General features: G+C 32.5%; 1 protein-coding gene across 1 annotated transcript in view; it reads left to right on the top strand.

Annotated features, from left to right (window-relative positions):
• The window catches only part of LOC143057505 (uncharacterized), a 56,112-nt gene that overhangs the window by 26,493 nt on the left and 4,882 nt on the right, over nucleotides 1-24,737 (top strand). The window contains exons 26-42 of the mRNA XM_076230815.1: nucleotides 28-183; nucleotides 871-1,123; nucleotides 1,637-1,800; nucleotides 2,279-2,434; nucleotides 2,858-3,067; nucleotides 4,386-4,428; nucleotides 4,893-5,056; nucleotides 6,262-6,438; nucleotides 7,124-7,336; nucleotides 7,573-7,615; nucleotides 8,290-8,456; nucleotides 9,234-9,407; nucleotides 15,680-15,892; nucleotides 19,681-19,723; nucleotides 20,352-20,518; nucleotides 22,517-22,687; nucleotides 23,143-23,352. Coding sequence (XP_076086930.1) covers nucleotides 28-183; nucleotides 871-1,123; nucleotides 1,637-1,800; nucleotides 2,279-2,434; nucleotides 2,858-3,067; nucleotides 4,386-4,428; nucleotides 4,893-5,056; nucleotides 6,262-6,438; nucleotides 7,124-7,336; nucleotides 7,573-7,615; nucleotides 8,290-8,456; nucleotides 9,234-9,407; nucleotides 15,680-15,892; nucleotides 19,681-19,723; nucleotides 20,352-20,518; nucleotides 22,517-22,687; nucleotides 23,143-23,352 — 2,724 coding nt within the window. The remainder of the gene's footprint in view (nucleotides 1-27; nucleotides 184-870; nucleotides 1,124-1,636; nucleotides 1,801-2,278; nucleotides 2,435-2,857; nucleotides 3,068-4,385; nucleotides 4,429-4,892; nucleotides 5,057-6,261; nucleotides 6,439-7,123; nucleotides 7,337-7,572; nucleotides 7,616-8,289; nucleotides 8,457-9,233; nucleotides 9,408-15,679; nucleotides 15,893-19,680; nucleotides 19,724-20,351; nucleotides 20,519-22,516; nucleotides 22,688-23,142; nucleotides 23,353-24,737) is intronic.

Raw genomic sequence — 24,737 nt, 5'->3', positions numbered from 1 at the left:
CCATTTTAAATGATTTATTTTATTTAGACTTTGACCTGTCAGACTGGGCTACTGAGAGAAGTATTAATTCTACACAACTGAGTAAGCTTTATCTGTTGAGATTATACAATGATTTGGACATTGGATGGTATCTAACAAATATGTGTGAAAACAACACAACTTGGACTGAGAGTTGGATGTCTGGTATGCTCTATTTTTATGTTCCCTGAATTTATTTTTGCTACTGATGAGAAAGACTAGATCTTTGATCAGCAACTTGGAAGTGATTAATTGTAATGTGTGCTCTTATTGGATGTGTCATACACCTAGTACCTGATTACCAATACTTTGAGCTCTTCAATATGTTGAAAGAAAACAAATATTTTAATCACTTTTCTGAGAAATTATTCAACAGAAAGACTTAACTTTTTGTCAGCAACTTGGCAGTAATGAGTTGTATAGATGGGCACACTCAAATAAAATTGAGAATGGAAATGGGGAATGTGTCAAAGAGATAACAACCCGACCAAAGAGCAAATAACAGCCAAAGGCCACCAATGGTTCTTCAATGCAATGAGAAAATCCCGCACCCAGAGTCGTGCTTCAGCTGACCTCTAAACAAAAATATATACTAGTTAAGTGATTATGAACGTCATACCAAACTCCAAAATAGGCACAAGGAACTTATATTAAAAATCATACAAAACTAACAAAGGTCAGAGGCAAAAATGTGGCAGGGTTAAACATGTTTTTTGAGATCTCAACCCTCCCCTATACCTCTAGCCAATGAAGAATGTTTTAGAGACCTATTTTCTGCTTGCTGTTGCTTAAAATATAAATTCAAAGAATGTTCATAGTTACAAAGCCTTTAACTGGGTGTTTTTTTTTCAGAATGTAAGGATACTATAGAATTACCAGAACTTCCACCCACAACCAAATGTCATCTGCATGAGTCATGTACCAACATCAGTTGTTGTGTAGAGGTTCCTATCCTTCAGATGTCTTTCAACATATTCTTATATCTTGATACTTGTAACCTGAAATTGGTTGTTGGGATAGAAAAACTGCAGTATATCCAGATGTTGTTTGATTACCAATGGGGATCAAGCAGTTCCTTTTGGCTAAATGGAATCCTTAGACTGAAGTAAGTGAATTATAGTACTAATACATGAAAATAATAATACTTGTTTAATAATAATTTTGTTTCTGCTTTTGATTTTTTACCTACATTAACATCAGTTTTGTATTTGAAAAACCTGAATAAAGTGTTACTAAGTAAATGTGAGATTTATGTGTGCCTAAGTTATTTATATTTGATAAGCAGTAAGATGTATGACATTTTTTTGTTTTTTGTTTTGTTCAGTATTGTTTTGTCAGCATGTACTGCTAATTTTTGTTTTGAAAATATGTTAGATTACTCAAAATACTAAGTGGACAATCAAATTGATAAGCCAAATAATAACCAACAACAACAAGACCATAGCAAACAAAAAGCAACAAAATACATCACATTTGGGTTGTGCATCCGTTTGTGACATTAAACATCAACAATCAATCAATTCAATGTATCAATGATGGGACAGCCCTATCATTCAAATCTTCATAACAATTTATTTCTATGTTATCTGTCTTCTTTTTTTTCAAATTACCCTTTCAGCTATCAGATACATGATTTACACTTTGCTAAGAAGTATAGATTATCAGTGTCACTTGAAGTATGTATGTCATCTAGAGAACCATGTTTACAGCATATAACAATACTTGATAATGTTGACCTGCCTAAAGAAGAGTGTGATTGGAGACAGAACTATACATTATCTAGTAAGTATTATATAAATTTTTGCAATGACAGAAAAGACAAAATATATTCAAAATATAATGCAAGACAACATTAAAGTATATCTAACAATTTTTCTAATTTCCAGCAAAGTGATAATGTTATTCGTCAAAAATGCAGATGAGATATATATCATCTTTGGAGCCATTAGTTATCTTCATGCATTATAAATAAGAAGATATGGTATGAGTACTGATGAGAAAACTCTCCATCCAAGTCACAATGTGTAAAAAATGAATAACTAGGTCAGAGGTCAAAGTATGACCTTCAACACAGAGTATTGGCTCACATCGAACAGTAAGAAATAAAGAACCCCAAAATGACAAGTGTGAAACATTTCAAACTGGAAAAAACAAGTATGGTTACTGTCACTCAGTACATGAAGATGTAAAATGTATAATAGCTTAATTAAACTTTTTCAAAGACTGGAACATTAATTAACTGAACCTCTTCAATTTTTAGATTTTGTGTACAGTAATTGGCGAAATGAGAGACTGAACCTTCATGATATTTCTGACCATGACCTGATTTTACAGTTGAATGAAGAAACTGGGATAGGATTTTACTTGGAAGAGAACAAATGTTCTGACAGTGTAGATAACTATATCTTACAGTCAAGTAGGTTATTTCTGTGCACTTTTGTAATGACTGATGTAATAAAACATTGTATTTCAATCTATTATATTTTGCAATGTATCTCAAGTTTGCTGCTTTCAATTTTCATTAAAACGATTCAATGTATTCTTAGAACCCAAAACAGAAACATGGCATTGAATTTTTAAAATTCTCTGAATAAGTTGAATTAACTTAAAACAATATTTATTTACCTATTTCTTAAAGACTGTTGCTGAGAATGACCTCATATTTTGTTGGCTGCTGAGATTTAGATTTTTTAAGGTTTACAGTATGTTCTAGAACGACTTTTTAATTTTTACATTCTTCAAAATGTTTTCTGAGTATTGCATTTTTAAATTTACAACATAAGCTGCATAACAATCTTGGTGTTGGCAGATTATATAATTATATTTGTTTGTTTTTCAGATTGTTCAACATTTTTTAGCACAGAACCATTAAATGGACCTGTCAAATGTTATATCAATGAACAGTGTAATTCTGTGGACTGTTGTGTCTATGATGAGAAGACGCTTAGAAGCTACAATGTATTCATTCATATAAATTCCTGTAATAATAATATAGATGTTGGTATCGAAGATTATAAATTTTCAAAGTCTCTTCTTGATTTTATTTGGAGTAAGTATTATATGTTAACTGTAGCTTCATAAAAAAATTTCATTTTATATAGTTTGTATGCTTAGATTTTCAACATTTATCAGTCAAGACTTGCTGTTATTTTAATTCTATAAACTTTTATATTTGCCAATATGTGATGTAATGTGATGTTTTCTTTCAGTAAAGCTAAATTTTAAGATGATTATTATAATAAAACTAGAGGCTCTCAAGAGCCTGTATCGCTCACCTGATTCTACTTGGGTTTTTGAAATCATATAAAAAAATATAGAATTTGGCTAAAAGTACCAACACTTGGCCAGCACCTAATATGGAAAGGAAAATTCATGCTATGTTTGATTTCATTCAATTCAGTGGTTCTTTAGAAGAAGACTTATGCATTTCCCATAGGGTCCTATGTTAAACTAAGTCCCCCCACTGGTGGCCATCTTGGATGTTGCAATGGTGACAAAGTAACAACACTTGGTCAGCACCTCATAAGGAACATTCATGCTATGTTTTGTTTTATTCCATTCAGTGATTCTCTAAAACAAGTCATTTGTATGCATTTCCCATAGGGTCCTATGTTAAACTAAGTCCCCCCACTGGTGGCCATCTTGGATGTTGCAATGGTGACAAAGTAACAACACTTGGTCAGCACCTCATAAGGAACATTCATGCTATGTTTGGTTTCATTCCATTCAGTGGTTCTCTAAAAGAGTCATTTGTATGCATTTCCCATAGGGTCCTTTGTTAAACTAAGTCCCCCGCTGGGGGCCATCTTGGATGATGGATCAGCTACAAAGTAACAACACTTGGTCAGCACCTCATAAGGAACATTCATGTCATGTTTGGTTTCATTCCATTCAGTGGTTCTCTAGAAGAAGTTCAAAATGTAAAAAGTTAACGACGACGACGGACGCAAGTGATGAGAAAAGCTCACTTGGCCCTTCGGGCCAGGTGAGCTAAAAATGATAGTCATAAAGTTTTATTAGCAAGGGAATTCATACCTCCCAACTTTTCAAAATGCCCATGGGGGTGCAAGATGGCTGTCATAGTCCTAGTTTTTGAAGGGGACCTTCAAATACATTTTCATGTTGTTTTTGGGCATCTTAATACTGTTATAAGCCTTTAATAAGTCATTGTAAAATTAATTGTTCTGTTTAAATATTGTGGACAAAATTGCTCTTTCAAAATTTTAATTTGGGAGCCTCCCAGGGGGAAATCCCCCGCAAATAGTGACAGTTGGCAGGTATGACTGGGATATGATATAATCCTCTTGGTGCTTCTACTTAAAAAAGTTATGTTGTCACTCATATTTGTATCCCTTCTTTTATTTTAGAAAAACAGTATGATGTTAACCTTGGGGGAATATTTCAACTAAGGTGAGCTATCTTGAGGAAATAAATTTAAAAAAAAAGATATGATTTAATTGCCATACAGATCACTGAATGACCCTCAATAAAGAACATACTGCATAGTCAGCTATAAAAGGCCGAAAAATTACAAAATTTAAAGCAATTCAAATGAGAAAAATACATCCCAGCTAATTTATGTACAACAAAAAAACAAATAGGTTACACAGCACAAACAACAACTGCTGCCCAATCATGCAAAATTGACAGCAAAATGGAGGTGATTAATTTCTTTTGTATATTCCTCTTTCTATTTTGAATCTTGTCCTGACTTAAATCTCAAGAACAGATAACTGTAAAGAAAACATATGTTTGTTAGTTTGTGGTTTACTGAGCAGAATTTGTGGAAAAAATTTGTAACATAAGAAATTTCAGCAGAGTTTTGAATGGCATTGCTTTGTCACCATTACAATATGATATGTTATTATTTGTAGTTTCCAAATTGAAGACTTGTCTGGAAGGAACATCTATGTCATCAACATGAAAATAAGCATATGTTGGGATTCTAAAACAATATGTGAATACAGCACTTCAATCCTAGAAAATGTTATACTGGAAAAAAAAGTTTGTGAATGGAAGAAGTCATTCATGCATCAAGGTATCTATTCAGATTATTGCTAATGCATTTCTTATGATAATTACTATAAATTCAGAAATTTTTTCTTGAATCTTTTATCACATTGTTAAACAATGGACGAAAGAATGCTTGATTATTTATTGTGATTACAGGAAATGATGCATATAAATATTGGTTTAAAAATTAAATATGCAAATTTAATTTGTGCAAAATCTACCCCCTAACTATTTTCGCAATAATAAAAACATCACAAAAATTTATGATTATTTGTTTTAAAACAAAAAGGATTTTGTAAAAGTTTAATTAAACCACATCCTGTTTATCCTTTTTATACGCCCATCAAAATTTTGTCAGGACGTATTATGGTATACAAATGTCCGGTGTCCGTCTGTCTGTCCGGCGTAAACATGTCGCACCGTAACTTGAGAACGACTTATCCAAATTTCATGAAACTTAATATAGTTGTTTCTTATGATGGTCAAATGATCTGTATACTTTTTGGTGAAAATAAGATTAAACTTTTTGAGTAACGACACTTTGTAACTAAAACAGGGGTGTGTTTTTTTCACTTGTCGCACCGTATCTCAAAAACGATTCTTGATTATGGCTTAAAACTTTATACACTTTTTAGTTATATTAACCTTAATATCTATACTTTTTGGTGATGATTCAAATTTTCATTTTTGAGTTATTGAGTATTTTGTAAAAAACGGGCAGGGATTTTTTACATGTCGTGCCGTATCTCAAAAACTATTCATGATTATTGCCTAAAACTTTACACATGTCTTTGTTATATTAATCTAAAGATCTGTATACTTTTTGGTGATGATTCAAAATTTCTTTTTTAGTTATTGAGTATTTTGTAAAAAAGGGGGAGGTTTTTTTTTTTATTGTTGTGCTGTATCTCAAAAACAATTTATGATTATTGCTTAAAACTTAACACACTTCTTTGTTATATTAATCTAAAGATCTGTATACTTTTTGGTGATGAGTGAAAATTTTATTTTAGTGATATTTAGTTTTTTGTAAAAAAAAACAGGGTGAAGGTTTCACATGTCCCGCCATGTCTCAAATATATGGTTATGGCTTTAAACTTTCTCAGAAACTATTTATAATTATTGCATAAAACTTCCACACAAGACCTCGGGCGTATCATGCGCTCATGGCGCAGCTGTTTATTAACATGTATCACTTGAAATATTTCATGATGTTGTTTCTTTGTACAGATTTTACATTGAGGAAATGGGAAAGTGAAAGTGGATACCTAGCAAATTCAACTTTACATGGACAAGCCTTGACAGATTTACTTGAAGAAATTGGTGTTTCTAAGTATTATGAAAATAACCAGTGTAATAGTAGCAGTCCTCAGTATTTACCACGGTCCACAGATGGATGGAACAGCAGTAAGAGATACTCATCATCTGTTACAGCTAATTTCTTAGAGCTTGTAGAGTAAAACTTTTGTTGGCTTGCTTGCTTTGTTTGTATAAATGTTTACTTAAGCTTTGTAATTAAGATTGCCATCTTCATACAATATATATAGACACAGTCAAACTTGTATATATTATATCTCAATTTTCCCATTATCCCAATTACAATAACAATTGCACAATATACAAACCAAGCAAGCAAGCTAACCAAAGTCTTGTTTTACATATATTAGGAAAATAGCTCTAATATATATAAATGTACTAAAACATAAAATTGTTGATTTGAAATTAAAAGCAGTTTTCAAAAGTTGCTCAAAATGAATTATATTTGGTGGAGCACGAAGTGACTGTCAAATCATATTCATTTGGACACAATATATGTACATATATATAAAAGTACAAACCAATAATCCATTTCAATGTATCATTTTGTAAAAAAACACTCTCTTTTCAATCTTATTTTGACATTTAATGCACTAAATGTTATTTTAAGTGTCAACATAAAAATTGTCTTAAAGCTAAATTTGTGGGTCATAACAGATTATAGTAATACTTTGTTCTTTATTTCAACATTAGTTTAAAAATCAACATATACTTCAGTAGTTTGCATTAATAGAAAGAAAACATATGTATCTACTTTAATTAATGTAAATTTTAGCATGTCCTCATAGTATCAACACAGGAACAAGTTTGCCAGACAACATTGTTTGCAGTCTGTCTGATAGATGTACCCGTGTGGATTGCTGTATGGATGTGGAGCTGCTGGATAAATCATTCTACATTTACTTGGACATTGATCCTTGTTACCATAGATTAACAGTTGGTATTGAACAGATGCTATTTAAGAGAAGCCTGCAAGACTATGATTTGGGTAAGAGAAAACTAATTGTTTCCAAAGCATTTTGTATGCCCCACCTAGGGGCATTATGTCTTATAGTCTGTCCTCTCATAGCATTTTTTTTATACTATTTCAGCCAACCCTTCTATGACTTAAGGAAAAAAAGATAACTGTGTTTTTGTGTTCTAATATACTATTATGAATGTTTTATGAAATGAATGACTTTCTTCCTTTATATTATATAACTAATTAATGTTCTATCTTTTCAGGGACAACTTTAACTGTATCATTGATGGGAATCATGAATATGCAGTAGGTATTTTTCTAATATTATTTTATTTCAAAAGCAAAATCAATTTTCAAAGTGTTTTGTTCTTTTATTTCCAGATGAAAATAAAAGTTACATTAAAGTCAGTTATTGCAGTGGATATAAAAAAAATTAAATCACTTATATCTCATTTAATTTGTACATTCAGTTTTTATGCCCCACCTACGATAGTAGAGGGGCATTATGTTTTCTGGTTTGTGCGTCCGTTCGTTCGTCCGTCCGTCTGTTCGTTCGTTCGTCTGTTCGTTCATTCGTCCGTCAGTCCCGCTTTAGGTTAAAGTTTTTGGTCAAGGTAGTTTTTGATGAAGTTGAAGTCCAATCAACTTGAAACTTAGTACACATGTTCCTTATGATATGATCTTTCTAATTTTAAAGCCAAATTAAACTTTTGACCCCAATTTCACGGTCCACTGAACATAGAAAATGAAAGTGCATGTTTCAGGTTAAAGTTTTTGGTCAAGGTAGTTTTTGATGAAGTTGAAGTCCAATCAACTTGAAACTTAGTACAAATGTTCCCTATGATATTATCTTTCTAATTGTAATGCCTAATTATATTTTTTATCCAATTTCACGGTCCATTGAACATGGAAAATGATAGTGGGAGTGGGGCATCCGTGTACTTTGGACTCATTCTTGTTGAAAATATTTCACTTTACAGTTTTACAATAGATGATTTGCCAGATGACAAGATGTTTATCGTCAGTATGAATGTGTCAGTTTGTTTTGATGCTAACAGTACTTGTGAAGATGAAATCGGGAATATTCTGAATAATGCACTCTTACCAAAACAACAATGTAAATTCCATGAAGACTTTATTGTCAGAGGTGAGATATTCAAGTTATGAAGTAAAATTTACTCCCTGTCAACTGATGTAAGGTTAACCCTTTTCGCTGAGGAATCCTGGTTTACTGGGATTCAAGCTATAGACAGGTGATGAGTCCTGTTTTACTCGGATCGGAATACCTCTTTTACATTTCCTGCTTAAAACATTGCAAACAAGGGTTATGGTCGAGGTAGTTTTTGATGAAGTTGAAGTCCAATCACTTGAAACTTAGTACACATGTTCCCTATGATATGATCTTTCTAATTTTAATGCCAAATTAGAGATTTTCCCCAATTTTCACGGTCCATTGAACATAGAAAATGATAATGTGGATTAGGCATCCATGTACTAGGAACACATTCTTGTTTATGAAAGTGTGCATGGTGTAAGTGAATAAAATGAAGGGAAGCCATTGTCTAAGAGTAGCTTTTTGTCAGGGCAGCTATCAGTGAAAGGGTTATTGTGAATTAAAAAATGGGATCAGTGGCCAAATAAATGGTTCTTTTTGTACTTTTTGCACCTTTGTAAATCATCTTCATATTGGGTGATTTTCAGAGAATGAAAGAATGGCACAAATTTTTACACACAGTTTTGTATGTCTTGTTATGTTATTACATGTTTTTTCATTGCAAGGTGTTGACAACTATGCCTTTTTATTTCCGTCTGCAAGTCAGAAACATGTCTTCAACATGTAGTAAAAACTCACCTCATTTCAAGTTTCAAGAATTTTTCTATGTATTTGATGACCTTCCATGCTTTACTTTTTACTATTTTGCAGACTTTTCTCTAACCAAATGGATGTCAGATAGAGATATAATTCTAACAGATGTGTTGAAAGAGTATATGATTTATCAGTTTCTTGAAGAACTTGATGCTTCATCTTTCTTGAATGAATATTCATGTGAAAGATTGAATACACCATGGGGACTAACAAGTGATGGTTGGATAAAAGGTAAGGATATTGGATAACTATTTTGAAGGTTAACATGACTAGTGTGTAAAATATACAAAATATTACCTCCCTTTGCTACAGAAATCAGTGTCACTAGATGGGGCAGGACTTTGGGATTGGGTGTTTTTAAGGTCAGTATTTTGGGATTGACCCTTTCAAGATCTGGGAATTTTTTTTTCGAAATTTCAAGATGTCTAGATTCAACTTTTTAGCTCACCTGGCCCAAAGGGCCAAGTGAGCTTTTCTGATCACTTAGCGTCCGTCATCGTTAACTTTTACAAAAATCATCTCCTCTGAAACTACTGGGCCAACTTTAACCAAACTTGGCCACAATCACCATTGGGGTTTTTAGTTAAAAAAAATGTGTCCGATGAACCACCAACCAACCAAGATGGCCACCATGGCTAAAAATAGAACATAGGGGTAAAATGTAGATTTTGGCTTATAACTCTGAAACCAAAGCATTTAGAGCAAATCTGAATTTCATGTCAAATTGTTTATCAAGTTAAGATCTATCTGCCTTGAAATTTTCAGATGAATCGGACAACTAGTTGTTGGGTTGCTGCCCCTGAATTGGTAATTGTAAGGAAATTTTGCTGTTTATGGTTATTATCTTGAATATTATGATAGATAGAGAGATAAACTGTAAACAGCAATAATGTTCAGGAAAGTAAGATCTACGAATTTGTCATTGTGACCAAAATGGTCAGTTGACCCCTTAAGGAGTTCCCTTTATAGTCATTTTTTACTAACTTATCGTAAATTTTTGTAATCTTTTACAAAAATCTTCTCCTCTGAAACTACTGGGCCAAATTTAACCAAACTTAACATAATTTTTATTAGGGTATTTAGTTTTAAAAATGTGTGCTGTAACCTAGCCAACCAACCAATATGGCCACTATGCCTAAAAATAGAACATAGGGGGAAAATGTAGATTTTGGCTTTTAACTTTGAAACCAAAGCATTTAGAGAAAATCTGTCATGCGGTTAAATTGTTAATCAAGTCAATAGCTATCTGCTATGAAATTTTCAGATGAATTGGAGAACTTGTTGTTAGCTTGCCGCCCCCAATTGGTAATTTTGAAAGAAATTTTGTCGTTTTTGGTTATTACCTTGAATACTATTACAGTAAAACCTGTATAAACGGGCAAGCTACGGGACTATGAAAAAGGGCCGGTTTGGACAGTGAGCGGGTTTATTCAGGTTTCCGTTTTGACCGGAAGTAAATTACATGTGACGTCTGATATATTGCATGTAAAAGTTCTGTCGGATTGTAAACTACAAAAAAATGTAAAGACTGATAAATTAAAATACAAAACGCAATAACGTAATTACTTTGTATGATCATTGTTTTGAATCTTCATATTCATTGGCTGTAAAAATTTCAGAAACTGGTTGTGCCTAGAATTAAATAGAAATAATATTTCAACCGTGTTTTACATATCTTCGTATGTCAAATGGACCTCGGTAGCATAAAGTCTCCAACTTGTCAATTTCACTTTCTGTTTGTTTTCATTTGCATCATAATACTCGTGTTGTTTGGATTGTAACACGAAAGTTTTTTTTTTACTTCCATAATCGTTAATTTCCAATGTTGGTATGGCTGATTTGAAAGCCAGAATATTATCAAATGAAATGTCATCACAATCGAAACATGGTAGTACAGTGTACACTGCACATTGATTGTTGTCATCCGAGTGTTTTTCATTATCAGGGTCATTCGTTTACAGTTTCATAACAGGGAACCCAGGATTTCGAAAACACGATGTAAATTTCTTACTCCATGATTTGAAAAAAAAATATTCAAGTTCAAACATAAGTTCACTCCGAGAAATATTGGGTGTGTCTTTTAGATTAATTAACACGTTTATAGTGTTTTATAAATAATACAGCTCACTACTGTCCGATTGTAAGTTCACAGTTTAACACCTGGCAATTGATTATCCTGGAAAGCCATATATTGTATAAACAAATGTTTTCATTGCATATCGATCATTTAAAAATTAATTAGACAAACCGGTTTTGACAGGTTATAATTGATATAATTAGAACTATTGGGACTGCATCATGAGACCGGAATTCAGAATATGCAGGGTCCGGTTTACAAAGGGTATTTAACAAAGACTTTGAAGGGAAAAAAACAGGACTTTAATTTTCAGCCAGAATGGAAAGGAAACTGGTTTATTCAGGGTCTGGTTTACTCAGGTTTGACTGTATAGATAGAGATAAACTGTAAACAGCAATAATGTTCAGTAAAGTAAGATGTGCAAACATGACCAAAATGGTCAGTTGACCCCTTAAGGAGTAATTGCCCTTTATAGTCAATTTTTATATACCCGGGGGCGTATTATGGTATACAATTGTCCTGTGTCCATCTGTCTGGTGTAAACATGTCGCCTAAACTTGAAAACCACTTATCCAAATTTCATGAAACTTTAAATAGTTTTTTGTTATGATGGTCAAATGATCTGTATACTTTTTGGTGAAAATAAGATTAAAACTTTTTGAGTTTCTGCACTTTGTAATTAAAACAGGGGTGTGTTTTTTTCACATGTCGCACCTTATCTCAAAAGCAATTTTTGATTATTGCTTAAAACTTTACACACTTCTTAGTTATATTAATCTTAAGATCTATGTACTTTTTGGAGATGATTCAAAATTTCATTTTGAGTTATTCAGTATTTTATAAAAAAGTGGGAGATTTTTTTTGCATGTCGCGCCGTATCTCAAAAACAATTTATGATTATTGCTTAAAACTTTACACACTTCTTTGTTATATTAATCTAAACATCTGTATACTTTTTGGTTTTGATTCAAAATTTTATTTTGGTGATATTTAGTTTTGTAAAAAAAAAAAAAATGCAGGAGGGGTTTCACATGTCCTCCCATATCTCAAAAACAATATATGGTTATTGCTTAAAACTTTCTCAGAAACCATTTATGATTTTGCATAAAACTGCTACACAAGATGATGGGTGTATCATGCGCTCATGGTGCAGCTGTTTACTAACAATTTTCATTAATTTGACCTCAAGAATTCGTGTTTTTAAGCCTGGGATTTCGAGATCAGGACCCCTCCTAGCCCCCCCCCCCCCCCCTCCTTCTCACTACCTTCATCATTTTTTCCTAAAAGCTTGAATATATGTAAGTGTTGAAGAATTAATTGTTTATAAATAAATAAAAAAACTGAACCAACTATTGCCTCTATGCTAAAGTTAGAGGCTATAAACAATTTTTAGAATGTTCTTAAAAAATGTTGGAATAAATGAAAATACTCTAGTTCAGGGAAACAATGCGCATGTGCAAGATCGATCGTGATTTTGCGTTATCGACTAATTAGATACGAGATTTGATAAACTGTGGGCATTATCAGTTTATTGATTTATCAGATCGGCATCGTTATTACTGTAGTCAGATTAATGCATACTTTATTTTCACATGCTATGGCAAACCAAAATATATACAACATATGACAAACAAAAGGCAGCAGAGAACAGAAGTTACAGAGTATACAATAATATTATGACTTTATATGTGATCTAATTTTCCAAGCGGCTGCATTTGAATAAATGCATAGTTTTACTGTTAGAGATTAAGAATAAATTATCTAACTTGTGCCGATTTGGCCAAGAATAGTAGAATAAATATAAAATTCTATATGCACAGATCTATACGTTGGACATGATAAAACAAAATGATATTCGTCCTCCAAAACATTCATATTGCAACATATACAAATTCTATTTTCTCTTTGAGTATTCAGATAACGACCAACTTCAACATTTAATCTAAGTGTGCCGCTACACAATTTTGTTAATATAGATACATTACAATGAAAATATAAGTATCTTTCAAAACCAAATACTACTTTATATCGTTTATAAATACAAAGTTTGTTTCATTCTTCTAAAGCTGAAGATTCCACTGACATATTAAAACAGGCTATTTTGACCGTTATGTTAAATAATCTTAATTACAAAAGGAACGGTTTGATATATGTCACCCGACTTTGAGTGTTACCTTCACGCAAAAATGGAGAGATTCATGCTGTGATGTTCACTTAGCAGATCGTCTGTATATTCAAGAAGGTACGGGTGCTATTTCATTACCATATTTGAGGAACTGATCTTAGGTCATAAAAATAAAAGTCAATCAACACCCAGGCCATATGGTATCATAAATTTTTACCTTAAACTATTAATCTCACCAGGCGACAGTTAGAGACAATTAATATACCCTTAATAATCGTAATCATGTTCTTGTTCCATTAAAATATATGTTCAAAATGCTAGCCCTGATTGCATGCGTGTCTTTACATAAATTTTTTGTGCTTAATTCAAATGCATCAGATATTGACAATTTTTGAAAGGAGGGGGATCTGGGTCGTTCAGCATTTTATTTTGATATATTGTGAAGCATACATAATATTGTATACAGAATATCTAGTTAATTTCAATGAGAGATTTGTTAAGATCTTAAACAGAAAAAAAAATCTTTATATTTTTTTGTTGTATCTTCAGAAAGTAAATTTTCACACACACATATATTTCTGTGTCAGAAAATTCACGTTAGTAGGTAGAAAAATGATACTAAATGTGATTTTTTTTTGTTATACTACAATATATATATAGTTTGGCATTTGATTACATACTTTTAATGAACAGTTCTGTCGTATATTTATTTCTGTGTCAGAAAACTCCCGTTAGTAGGTAGAAAAATTATACTAAATGCGATTTTTTTTTGTTATACTACAATTACTATAGAAAAAAGACCCCCATCCCTAATTCAGCATTTAGGTTCAGTTTGTGGTTAAAGTTTTGTTTTACATCAAAATCGTTGTCAAACATAATGGAATTTCGGGAAATTGGGAGCTTCTTTATGTCCAAAATACAGTATCCAGGGCAAAATTTTGCAAATATTTATTTTCATTTTTCCGTATTTTACTACTAGATGGACTTCGTTTTTCCTGAACAGTTAATTTCATGTTTTGTCTGAGGTTAAAGATTTTCGTGCAGTCATCAATAACCGTTTTTGTGTAATAGTCCAGTTGCAAGTTAAATGCATATCCATGCAGGTCAAGATCATGATAATGATATATGAATGTTGAAACTATTTTGTTCTACATTGCGCTGGACTTTCACTCGTTTGTTCAAAATGCAACAGTCAGAGTAAAGACATTGTATATATCTTATAAGTGGGTGTGGCTTTTTTGCTAAGATTTTAATTCCATATGACGATTTGTAGCTGTTTGATTTTATGGGAACTTATTTTATTATGGTTTGAACAAGGAACGTATATATACTGTACCAATGTTTAACGGTCAAATTATTTATACAATATTGAAAACATAACATTTATGAAGCCATGATGTTTATTTTTTATTGAATACATCGCATAATATCATTCATTACGACTATGTGTTATGACCAGCAACAACTTTTCTCCGTCTTACATGACAATCATATGGTTTAGGTTGTTTATCCCGAAAAAAAGCTAAAGAGAATAAATTATGTAGTGTCACCATTGTATGATATACTGTTTTGGCAATTAATGCCATTACGCCAGCATGTTTCTGGAAATTATTCTCAATCGACAAAAAATTATATTTCTGCACATAAACTTCTTCAAAGTTCTTAACAGCTTCCAGGGACTTGAAGGACCTCGTTCCTTTTTTATCAAACATTTTGTTTTGGCTATTTGCAAGCAGTAATTTCAAATTTCTTTTCCAATTTTCTCCCGTAATTTTTAAACACTATGTCCCAAAATTTTTCAAAATATTATTTATTTTACTTTATTTCACATAAACATAAACAAACAAAAAACAGATGACACTCAACGACTTCACAGGTAAACAGGAAAGCGGCAGGCGTCCTAATAAACGCCTATTAAACACCAAATATTGATGTGTACCATATATGACTTTGCCCCTAGTTTATCCAAATCTCGCATATTCTCGCAGGAATTTTAGTTAAACGCTTGACCCACTCAGAATTCGAGGTCGCGAACAAGCTTTCCCTGAACTAGAGTATTAAAGAAGCATATATGTTGTTTTTGTCTTCCATCATTGTATTTGTCCTCATCCCCTTGCATTTACAATGACGAGCAGAATTCAAAATATTATGTAGATGATTAAAATAATATGCAACAGCAAAATGATTTGTAAGGCAAAAATAGAAATTAGGAAAATATAATATGACCTGCTATTTTTTATTTCTAGATAAGAGGATTGATCATCAAGTTACTTGGTATTGATACCTCTTTTTGTATTTCAGAATGTCCAAAGTATTTAGCACTTCCATACTTGAATAGGGGAGAAACTACTTGTATTATTATGGATACATGTACAGGAATAAAGTGTTGTGTGGAAGCTCTGTCTCTAGGAAGGTCATTTGACTTCTCTTTTGAAATTGATGCATGCAATTTCCAATTAACCATTCGTATAGAGAGGTTTGTCTACAATGAATCACTGGTTAATTATGTCTATGGTAAGAATATTTAATTTTACATAATTTCAAATTATATTAAGATTTAAGAAACCAAGGAAATACTCAACAATTAAAGAACAGATGCGACCTTTAATCTTTGTAAATTCACTGGAGTAAATGTGATCTCCGTAACTGCAGTTACGTATATCCAAAGATGGCGGAGGATGTTTCTATTCAATATTTCTTTTGTCAATTTTGTAATAGTAATGTATTGTTCTTTGGTATTTCGAGTCTTTTGTAACGTATAACTAAATTTGAAACTGAAATACTAAGTGTTTTATTCATAATTCGACCACTAAATGGAGAAAACAGCCATCTAAAATATCGTGTTGATATGGGTAACTGAAGTAAATAAATTTTTAATGATATCCGTAACTGAAAATTTTGATATCCGTAACTGATTTTATTTCTAAACAATTCAATCATGTTTGGTATGAAATAAATGTCTCTGGTTATTAAAAGTGTAATATATTTTAATCAGAAATGTTCTTCGAAGACTTAAAATTATATATGTGAAAATATTGATCAGGCTTCCAATTCTGTATTTCTATATAGATATAGGAAGATGTCGTGTGAGTTCCTCTCCATCCAAATAACAATTTAAAAAAGTAAACCATTATAGGTCAATGTGCGGCCTTCAACACGGAGCCTTTGCTCTCACCGAACAACAAGCTGTCAAGGGCCCCAAAATTACTAGTGTAAAACCATTCAAACTGGAAAACCAACGGTCGAATCTATATTAAAAAAAAACGAGAAACGAGAAACGAGAAACGCGTATGAATTACATAAACAAACGACAACTACTGTACATATTACATAAACAAATGACAACTACTGTACATCAGATTCCTGACTTAGGACAGGTGCAAACATTTGCGGCGAGATTAAACGTTTTAATGGTAACTATATAGTCAGTAGCATGAATTGTGAGATAGAGGGCGGAAATTTGGTAGCTTTTAATAGATGAAGTATAAGTAAAATTGAGAACGGACAGTCCTAAACAAAAACAAAAACAAATATCTAAATCTCAAACACACCAAACAAATTTATAACAACTGTCATATTCTTGATTTGGCACAAACATTTCCTAATGTAAAAAACTGGTAGATTAAAGTTCTACCGTAACTATAGCTAGCTAAACTTGTGTGAGTCAGATCAGATGACAAACAGCAAGTATATAAACACTAAATTTCAAGACCTCCAAGAGTGTCTCGGGATTGGAAGAATGGTCTCCATTGGTCTACCTCCCCCTAAACAATGGCCAAAGTGGGGCGTCCGTTTTGCTGTCCGGGATGCCCAAGTACGCATCCACATTCGGTCAGAATGGGAACATTTTTTTAATCAGATGCCTCGTGTGGAGAGAATTCCGTGCTTTTTTGTACGTTAATAATCCTTGTAACATCTCTTTGAGGGGTCCATAAACGGCATGTGGCAAAGACAAACTTTTTTCCCTATTCAATCTGCCATTCCCGTGGCAGTCCAATGTTATTCAACTTCATCCAGGACGGCCTCTCATGCAAGACTTACCTACTGTATTTATATTTTTTCTCGTCCTGAACATATATATAATAAAAAAAAATAATGTGGTACGAGTGTAAAGAGACTCTCCTTAAAGCTCATACCACATAGTCTGCTATAAAAGGCCCTGAAAGGACAATGTAACACAATTCAAACAAATCAACTAATGGCCTGATTTTCGGCAAAAAAAAATATAAAAAAAATAACGAAAAACACAGTAACAAAAGACAACCACTGAATTGCAGGCTTCTAATTTGTGTCAGGACTAGGCAAATACAGGACTAGGCAAATACAGGATGTGGCGACGATAAACATGTTACCTGGTGTCCAATTCTCCCCTAACCTGTGACAGTGGTGTAACGAACCAACATAAGAGCAGACTTAAAAATCAGTTGAAAAGGCTTAAGTCATCATGTGAATGCAAATACAAATAGTTTTTACACAAAAAAAAGCGAACGTGGGAGGGTACTTGTACATCAAAAAAACAAACAGACTCTAAACAAAGATTTGTGAGTAATTGCAAGTACTGAAAGCTAGTTCAAAGCAACAAAAAAAACTATTAAAAAATCATGCATCTATAACTAATTTGTCAGTTATAACACATCCAACATCCAAAGGACTAAGTGTGAAGAAGTCTTAAAAAGTGGGTTTTTTTCTAATGTTGTTATAACATTGTGGGCATATTATTTTTTATCCCGATGATTTCATATATTTTGACGAATTTATGACAGTTTTATTTCAGAAATAAATGATTGTCCGAACTATTAAATAGAGGATAATGAATGAAGCAGAGACACAATTCAACAGTTACGGATATCATTCTCTAAATATTTGTTACAGTTACGGATATCATTCTCTAAATATTTGTTACAGTTACGGTTATCAGCTTATACAGTTACCCATATCCTCGGGATTTTTTGAAATGATAATTTCTCCATTTAGCGGTTGAACTATGAAAAGAGGCTTTGTATTTAAGTTTCAAACTTATTAATACTTTAGATAAGACAAGTACTACCGTAAAATAATTCAGGATTATTACACAATTCACAAAAGTAATATTGAACAGAAACATCGTCGGCCATCTTGGGATATACGTAACTGCAGTTACGGAGATCACATTTACCCCAGTGAAATTGAAAGAAAATATTTTTGTACAAATATGAAAATACAATTTATATAGACTAGTTAATAAAACTATATTTCTTTGCAAATGAATCATTAGCAATGGATTTTGAGGGTGTTAATTGCATTCATGCAAATTTAACACTTGTGGGACTGGCTTGCTTGTTTGCCCTACATATATAGTTTCTAGATATAGATATGTTAGAAAATGATATGTATGTCCATAAAGGGGATATAGTTACGATACTGTTGTCAGGTCATTAAAGATTGCATATTTTGGCTTTAACATTGATTCACTGATAGGGTCTTTGCATCGGAACTAAACACATTTACTTCTAAAAAAACAGTTGTTGGCATGACACGGGTTATGTTCTTCTCATATATTTTATGATAGTATGATACTAAACCCCTAACGGGAGGGATTGTACCTGATATTCATATGATGAAGACATAATCTTTCAATCAGTTTAATTGAGGTCTGGAGCTGGCATGTCAGTTAACTGCTAGTAGTCTGTTGTTATTTATGTATTATTGTCATTTTATTTATTTTCTTTTGTTACATCTTTTGACATCAGACTCGGACTTCTCTTGAACTGAATTTTAATGTGCGTATTGTTATTCTTTTACTGTTCTACATTGGCTAGAGGTATAGGGGGAGGGTTGAGATCTCATAAACATGTTTAACCCCGCCGCAATTTTGCGCCTGTCCCAAGTCAGGAGCCTCTGGCCTTTGTTAGTCTTGTATGATTTTAAATTTTAGTTTCTTGTGTATAATTCGGAGTTTAGTATGACGTCCATTATCACTGTACTATTATGCATATTTTAGGGGCCAGCTGAAGGACACCTACGGGTACGGGAATTCTCGCTACATTGAAGACCCATTGGTTGCCTTCGGCTGTTGTTTGCTCTATGGTCGGGTGGTTGTCGCTTTGACATATTCACCATTTCCTTTCTCAATTTTATTGTCTAGAAAATAACATAAGCTGTGAATTGTGCATAAATCTATCTTCTAAAGATATGGAAGATGCTACTGTTAAAGCTATATTTAAATTAACAACTGCAGACAAATAAAGATATATCCCAATTCATAGTATTGCCTTTCAATGCTTAACACAATACCATTTTGTAATGTTTGGGGTTTTTTTTAGGGACACAGCATCAACTTTATTTGAAAGGAGTTTTCTTAGTACAGTAAGTATTTATAAATGCATTATCTGTATGAATTTAAGCATAATTTTCAAATCAATCCTTTAGATATTCTTATACTTTATTTATGTCAATGTGCATATATTTGAATTCATGTTTAGTAAAATTAGCAATTCTATTGAAAACTATGTCATTTTGCAATTGGAATATATCATTCTGTGGGGTTAATATAAATATAAAATTTTATAAAACATTAATTCTAAATGTGCATTTTTTAGAAGTAAAATATCATTCAACTGTTTGCTTTATTGTGGGTTTTTTCGTTGACAATTTATAAAATGCCAATTAATATAGAAGTAAATAAATTTCTTTGATAATAATATAGGGTTATTGCATGAATATTGGGGAATATTGTCCCGAGTAGAATTTTATATTGCACTAGCTTGCAAGAGCAATATATATGTTCTACGAGGGACAATATTCCCCAATATTCATGCAATAGCCCTTTTATTGTATAATAATATAATATTTAAAAGTATAAACTGGTTTAAACTAAGATTTTGTCATTGATGACGTCATGAATTTTGAGGATTTATTGCACGCTAACTTTTGGTTACTTTCTGTTGGAAATATTATATTGCTATACAATAAATACACTTACATCTTCATTTAGGTATATTATTGATGAGTTGCCAGCTTCAGATGAGTATATAGTGTCTCTGAGCCTTGGTGTGTGCTTGGAATCTACTGAACCTCGTTGTATGATTAAAAGAGTTGTGGCTGATAAAACAAGCCTACCTAAGCCATCTTGTGATTGGGACCAAGGATATGCAATTAGAAGTACGTAACTTATTCTGATATATTGATGTTGACTTTGAATTTGACTTGTAATTTAAGAATATTGATTTTAATAAGGCAAATTCCCACCAGATATCAAAGGTCATGAATATTAGCAACTTATTGTCAATATAAGGCTTTCAACAATGTGCAAACCCATAACTTATACATGTTATAGTAAGTTATTAAATCCCCAGACATGACAAAATGTGAAAATAAGTTCAAACAAGAAAATCAGCAGTCAGATTTAATGAATCCTATTGTCATAACAGTCCCTGTTGTTGCTGACAAAAGAACATATACTAGTAGATGAATAACAAAGGATAAAGATATGTTTTTTAACCCTTTCAACGCTATACACGGCATATGCCGCGATGACATACGCCGTCCGCCACTGCTATTCGCGGCATATGCCGCGAAGACAACGGATTTTTCATAAGGACTCTTAAACCATTCGGTTTTCATTCGGGTCCTCTCTAATTTTTCCTTGTATGAATCGAGGATATGCAAGGTCTCATTTGCGCTTGAAATCCCAGCAATTTTTATTGTAAAATCATGCAATAGAAGGAAAATTGAAGGAAAATAAAAACAAATATTTTGACAAATGCAAATGGCGGAAATCGGAAACGAAGCTGTAAATATGGAAATATTTCAGCATTTCTATGGCGAAACTGATGACGAGGATTAGTTAAAAGGTTTCTTGTTATCTCAATGTGTTTATTACATTCAATTCGTGTGGGAAATGTGATTTGATCGATCATTACGAGACATAGAAAAAGGGGGAAAACGGAGGTTGACTGAAAATTTTGAGGACGGAGCCACTGATTTGTGCCATGATTACATAATACGTTGTGTAAGGTGCAATACGCTTCGGAATCGAGCAATTGTTGTCTTCTTTATTATATGGCAGATAAAAAACAAAATAGATGAAGACGAAAATTAGTTTTTATTCAAAATTCAACACAAATGTAACAAATTACACCTTTTACCTGTTAACCCTTTCAACGCTATACAGGGCATATGCCGCGATGACATACGCCGTCCGCCACTGCTATTCGCGGCATATGCCGCGATGACAACAGATTTTTCATCAGGACTTAAACCATTCGGTTTTCATTCGGGTCCTCTCTAATTTTTCCTTGTATGAATCGAGGATATGCAAGATCTCATTTGCGCTTGAAATCCCGGCAATTTTTATTGCAAAATCATGCAGTAGAAGGAAAATTGAAGGAAAATAAAAACAAATATTTTGACAAATGCAAATGGCGGAAATCGGAAACGAAGCTGTAAATATGGAAATATTACAGCATTTCTATGGCGAAACTGACAACGAGGATTAGTTAAAAGGTTTCTTGTTATCTCAATGTGTTTATTACATTAAATTCGTGTGGAAAATATGATTTGATCGATCATTACGAGACGTAGAAAAAGGGGGGAAAACGGAGGTTGACTGAAAATTTTGAGGACGGAGCTACTGATTTGTGCCACGATTACATAATACGTTGTGTATGGTGCAATACGCTACGGAATCGAGCAATTGGTGTCTTCTTTACAATGTGGCAGATGAAACAACAAAATCGATGAAGACTAAAAGTAGTCTTTATTCAAAATTCAACACAAATGTAATAAATTACACCTTTTACCTGTTAATTACCTGAAAATGCAGGTAACCTGATAAAAATTTTACTGAAATAACTGCCTAAAATTACAGTTCATACTCTCCTGAGCATTTTTCATGCAATAACTTTCTCTGTATCTCTTATAATAAAAAAGATACAGCATTTTGAAAAGGAATATACTGTTCTAATGAATGAACACAAAAAAATGCAGCAGCAGCAGCCATTTTTCTATTTTTTTGTGTAGCGTTGAAAGGGTTAAAACATTGAACAATCTTGAAACAGACATTTTACTTTAAAACTAAAAAGAAATGAGAAGTGATCCTCTCTAATAATTTATGGATAATGACCCCTCAGTATATATTGCTATATTTTTTTTTTTTAGACTTTTCACTTGAAAATTGGGCACATGTAAGAGGCTTTGATTTTAATAATCTGACACAGCTGTCAATTTTGAAAGTTTTGAGAGATCTTGGAATATCCAAGTTCCTGAGGAATCCTTCTTGTTACAGAAATGGGACTTCTTATCAACCTGAAATGAATGGTTGGAAAACAGGTACATAAATACTTAAATAATAAAAATATGCTCAATGTTTGTCATTCATATGCAGCCTAAAAAAAATGTCAACATTATGTGTTTTTTGTTTTAATTTTTATTACACTTCGGGAGCTAGTTCTCCAGTACAACAGATTATAAATACCGTAGTATTTACAAATAATAAAAAGAGTAAGGTGTCAGCATTTTAAACTTTCAAAATTGAAGATACCCTGTCTTGAAAAAGTGCTAATGATATAAACATGAGGGGGGCAGGACCTTTTTTCGGAACGTTGGGATCGGGTGTTTTTAGCTCAGGATTTCGGGATTGACCCTTTCGGGATCTGGGATTTTTTTTTCTTCGAATTTATGGATTTAATATTTTTTAAATTCAGGACCTCTGGATTTCTGGATCAGGACCCCTCTGACACCCATCAAACATTTTAATAAAAAGTGATTTCAAATTATATTTTCAGATTGTCCTGTAACAACAGCACTTCCTATTCTCCATCAAGGAATGACATGTGTACTGTTATCATCCTGTACTACAGTGGACTGTTGTTTGGATGTCAACATAATAAATCACTCGTTCAATGTTAAATTACAGCTAGATCCTTGTAATGAAAATCTCAAAGTTAGCATTGAAGACTTTGCTATTAGCATCTCTCTTTATGATTTTGGATGGGGTAAGTTACAATAATTCAAACTTTTTTATTGAACAAAACACAAACTGAAGATCATAGTACTATTTTCTAGAACTGTTGGTGGAGACATCATGTTAACTTAAACATTAATTAAGTGGTTATTGAAAACAATGTGAATTCGGTAGGTATTGAAAATATATTTAAGAAGGCTTGGGGTACATTAATTTCAGCAAAAAATTTAAAATTTGTTTTTTCATCACAAATTTTATTTATTACACTATTAGTTATTACTTTATGATATGGTACACAAATCAACCAAAAAAAATCGATTTGGTTTGGCTCCAGATGAGTTTTAAAGTGTTTATATCAGTGAAAAAGCTCCAAATTATTTCCCTTTGGTGCAAAAATGCCATTTTTGGTAATGAAAATTGAGATATCTTTTTTAACTCGTCAGTGACCTTTATTTTTTATTATTGTTTTCCAATAAGCTGTACAGAAACTAAATAATTGTAAAATTTAAGTGATTTCTGTAATTTAGTTCTTTTTTTATTTAGATATTACCTCTATTTCTCCTATTACATGTAGTTTAACAGAAAAAAAGGACATCAACAAAAATGTATGCTTTTTTCGGAGGCAGATTGGGAGCTTAAATGAAGAGTGACCCCATTTTTAGCTCACCTGGCCCGAAGGGCCAAGTGAGCTTTTCTCATCACTTGACGTCTGTCGTCGTCCGTCGTCGTTAACTTTTACAAAAATCTTCTCTGAAACTGCTGGGCCAAATTTAACTAAACATGGCCAAAATCATTATTAGGGTATCTAGTTTAAAAATTGTGTCCGGTGACCCGCCCAACCAACCAAGATGGCCGCCATGGCTAAAAATAGAATATAGGGGTAAAATGCAGTTTTTGGCTTATAACTCAAAAACCAAAGCATTTAGAGCAAATCTGACAGGTGTAAAATTGTTTATCAGATGAAGATCTATCTTCCCTGAAATTTTCAGATGAATCGGACAACCCGTTGATAGGTTGCTGCCCCATAATTGGTAATTTTGAGAAAATTTGCTGTTTTTGGTTATTATCTTGAATATTATTATAGATAGAGATAAACTGTAAACAGCAAAAATTTTCAGCAAAGTAAGATCTACAAATAAGTCAACATGACCAAAATGGTCTGTTGACCCCTTCAGAAGTTATTGCCTTTTATAGTCAATTTTTAACCATTTTTCGTAAATCTTAATTATCTTTTACAAAAATCTTCTCCTCTGAAACTACTGGACCAAATTTAACCAAACTTGGCCACAATCATCATTGGGGTATCTAGTTTAAAAATTGTGTCGGATGATCCGGCCAACCAACCAAGATGGCTGCCATGGCTAAAAATAGAACATAGGGGTAAAATGCAGTTTTTGGCTTATCACTCAAAAACCG

This window comes from Mytilus galloprovincialis, chromosome 13 (assembly GCF_965363235.1).
Source record: "Mytilus galloprovincialis chromosome 13, xbMytGall1.hap1.1, whole genome shotgun sequence".
In the NCBI taxonomy this organism is placed as follows: domain Eukaryota; kingdom Metazoa; phylum Mollusca; class Bivalvia; order Mytilida; family Mytilidae; genus Mytilus; species Mytilus galloprovincialis.
Note: the sequence above shows the minus strand (reverse complement) of the source record. Positions and strands in the feature narration are given on the sequence as shown.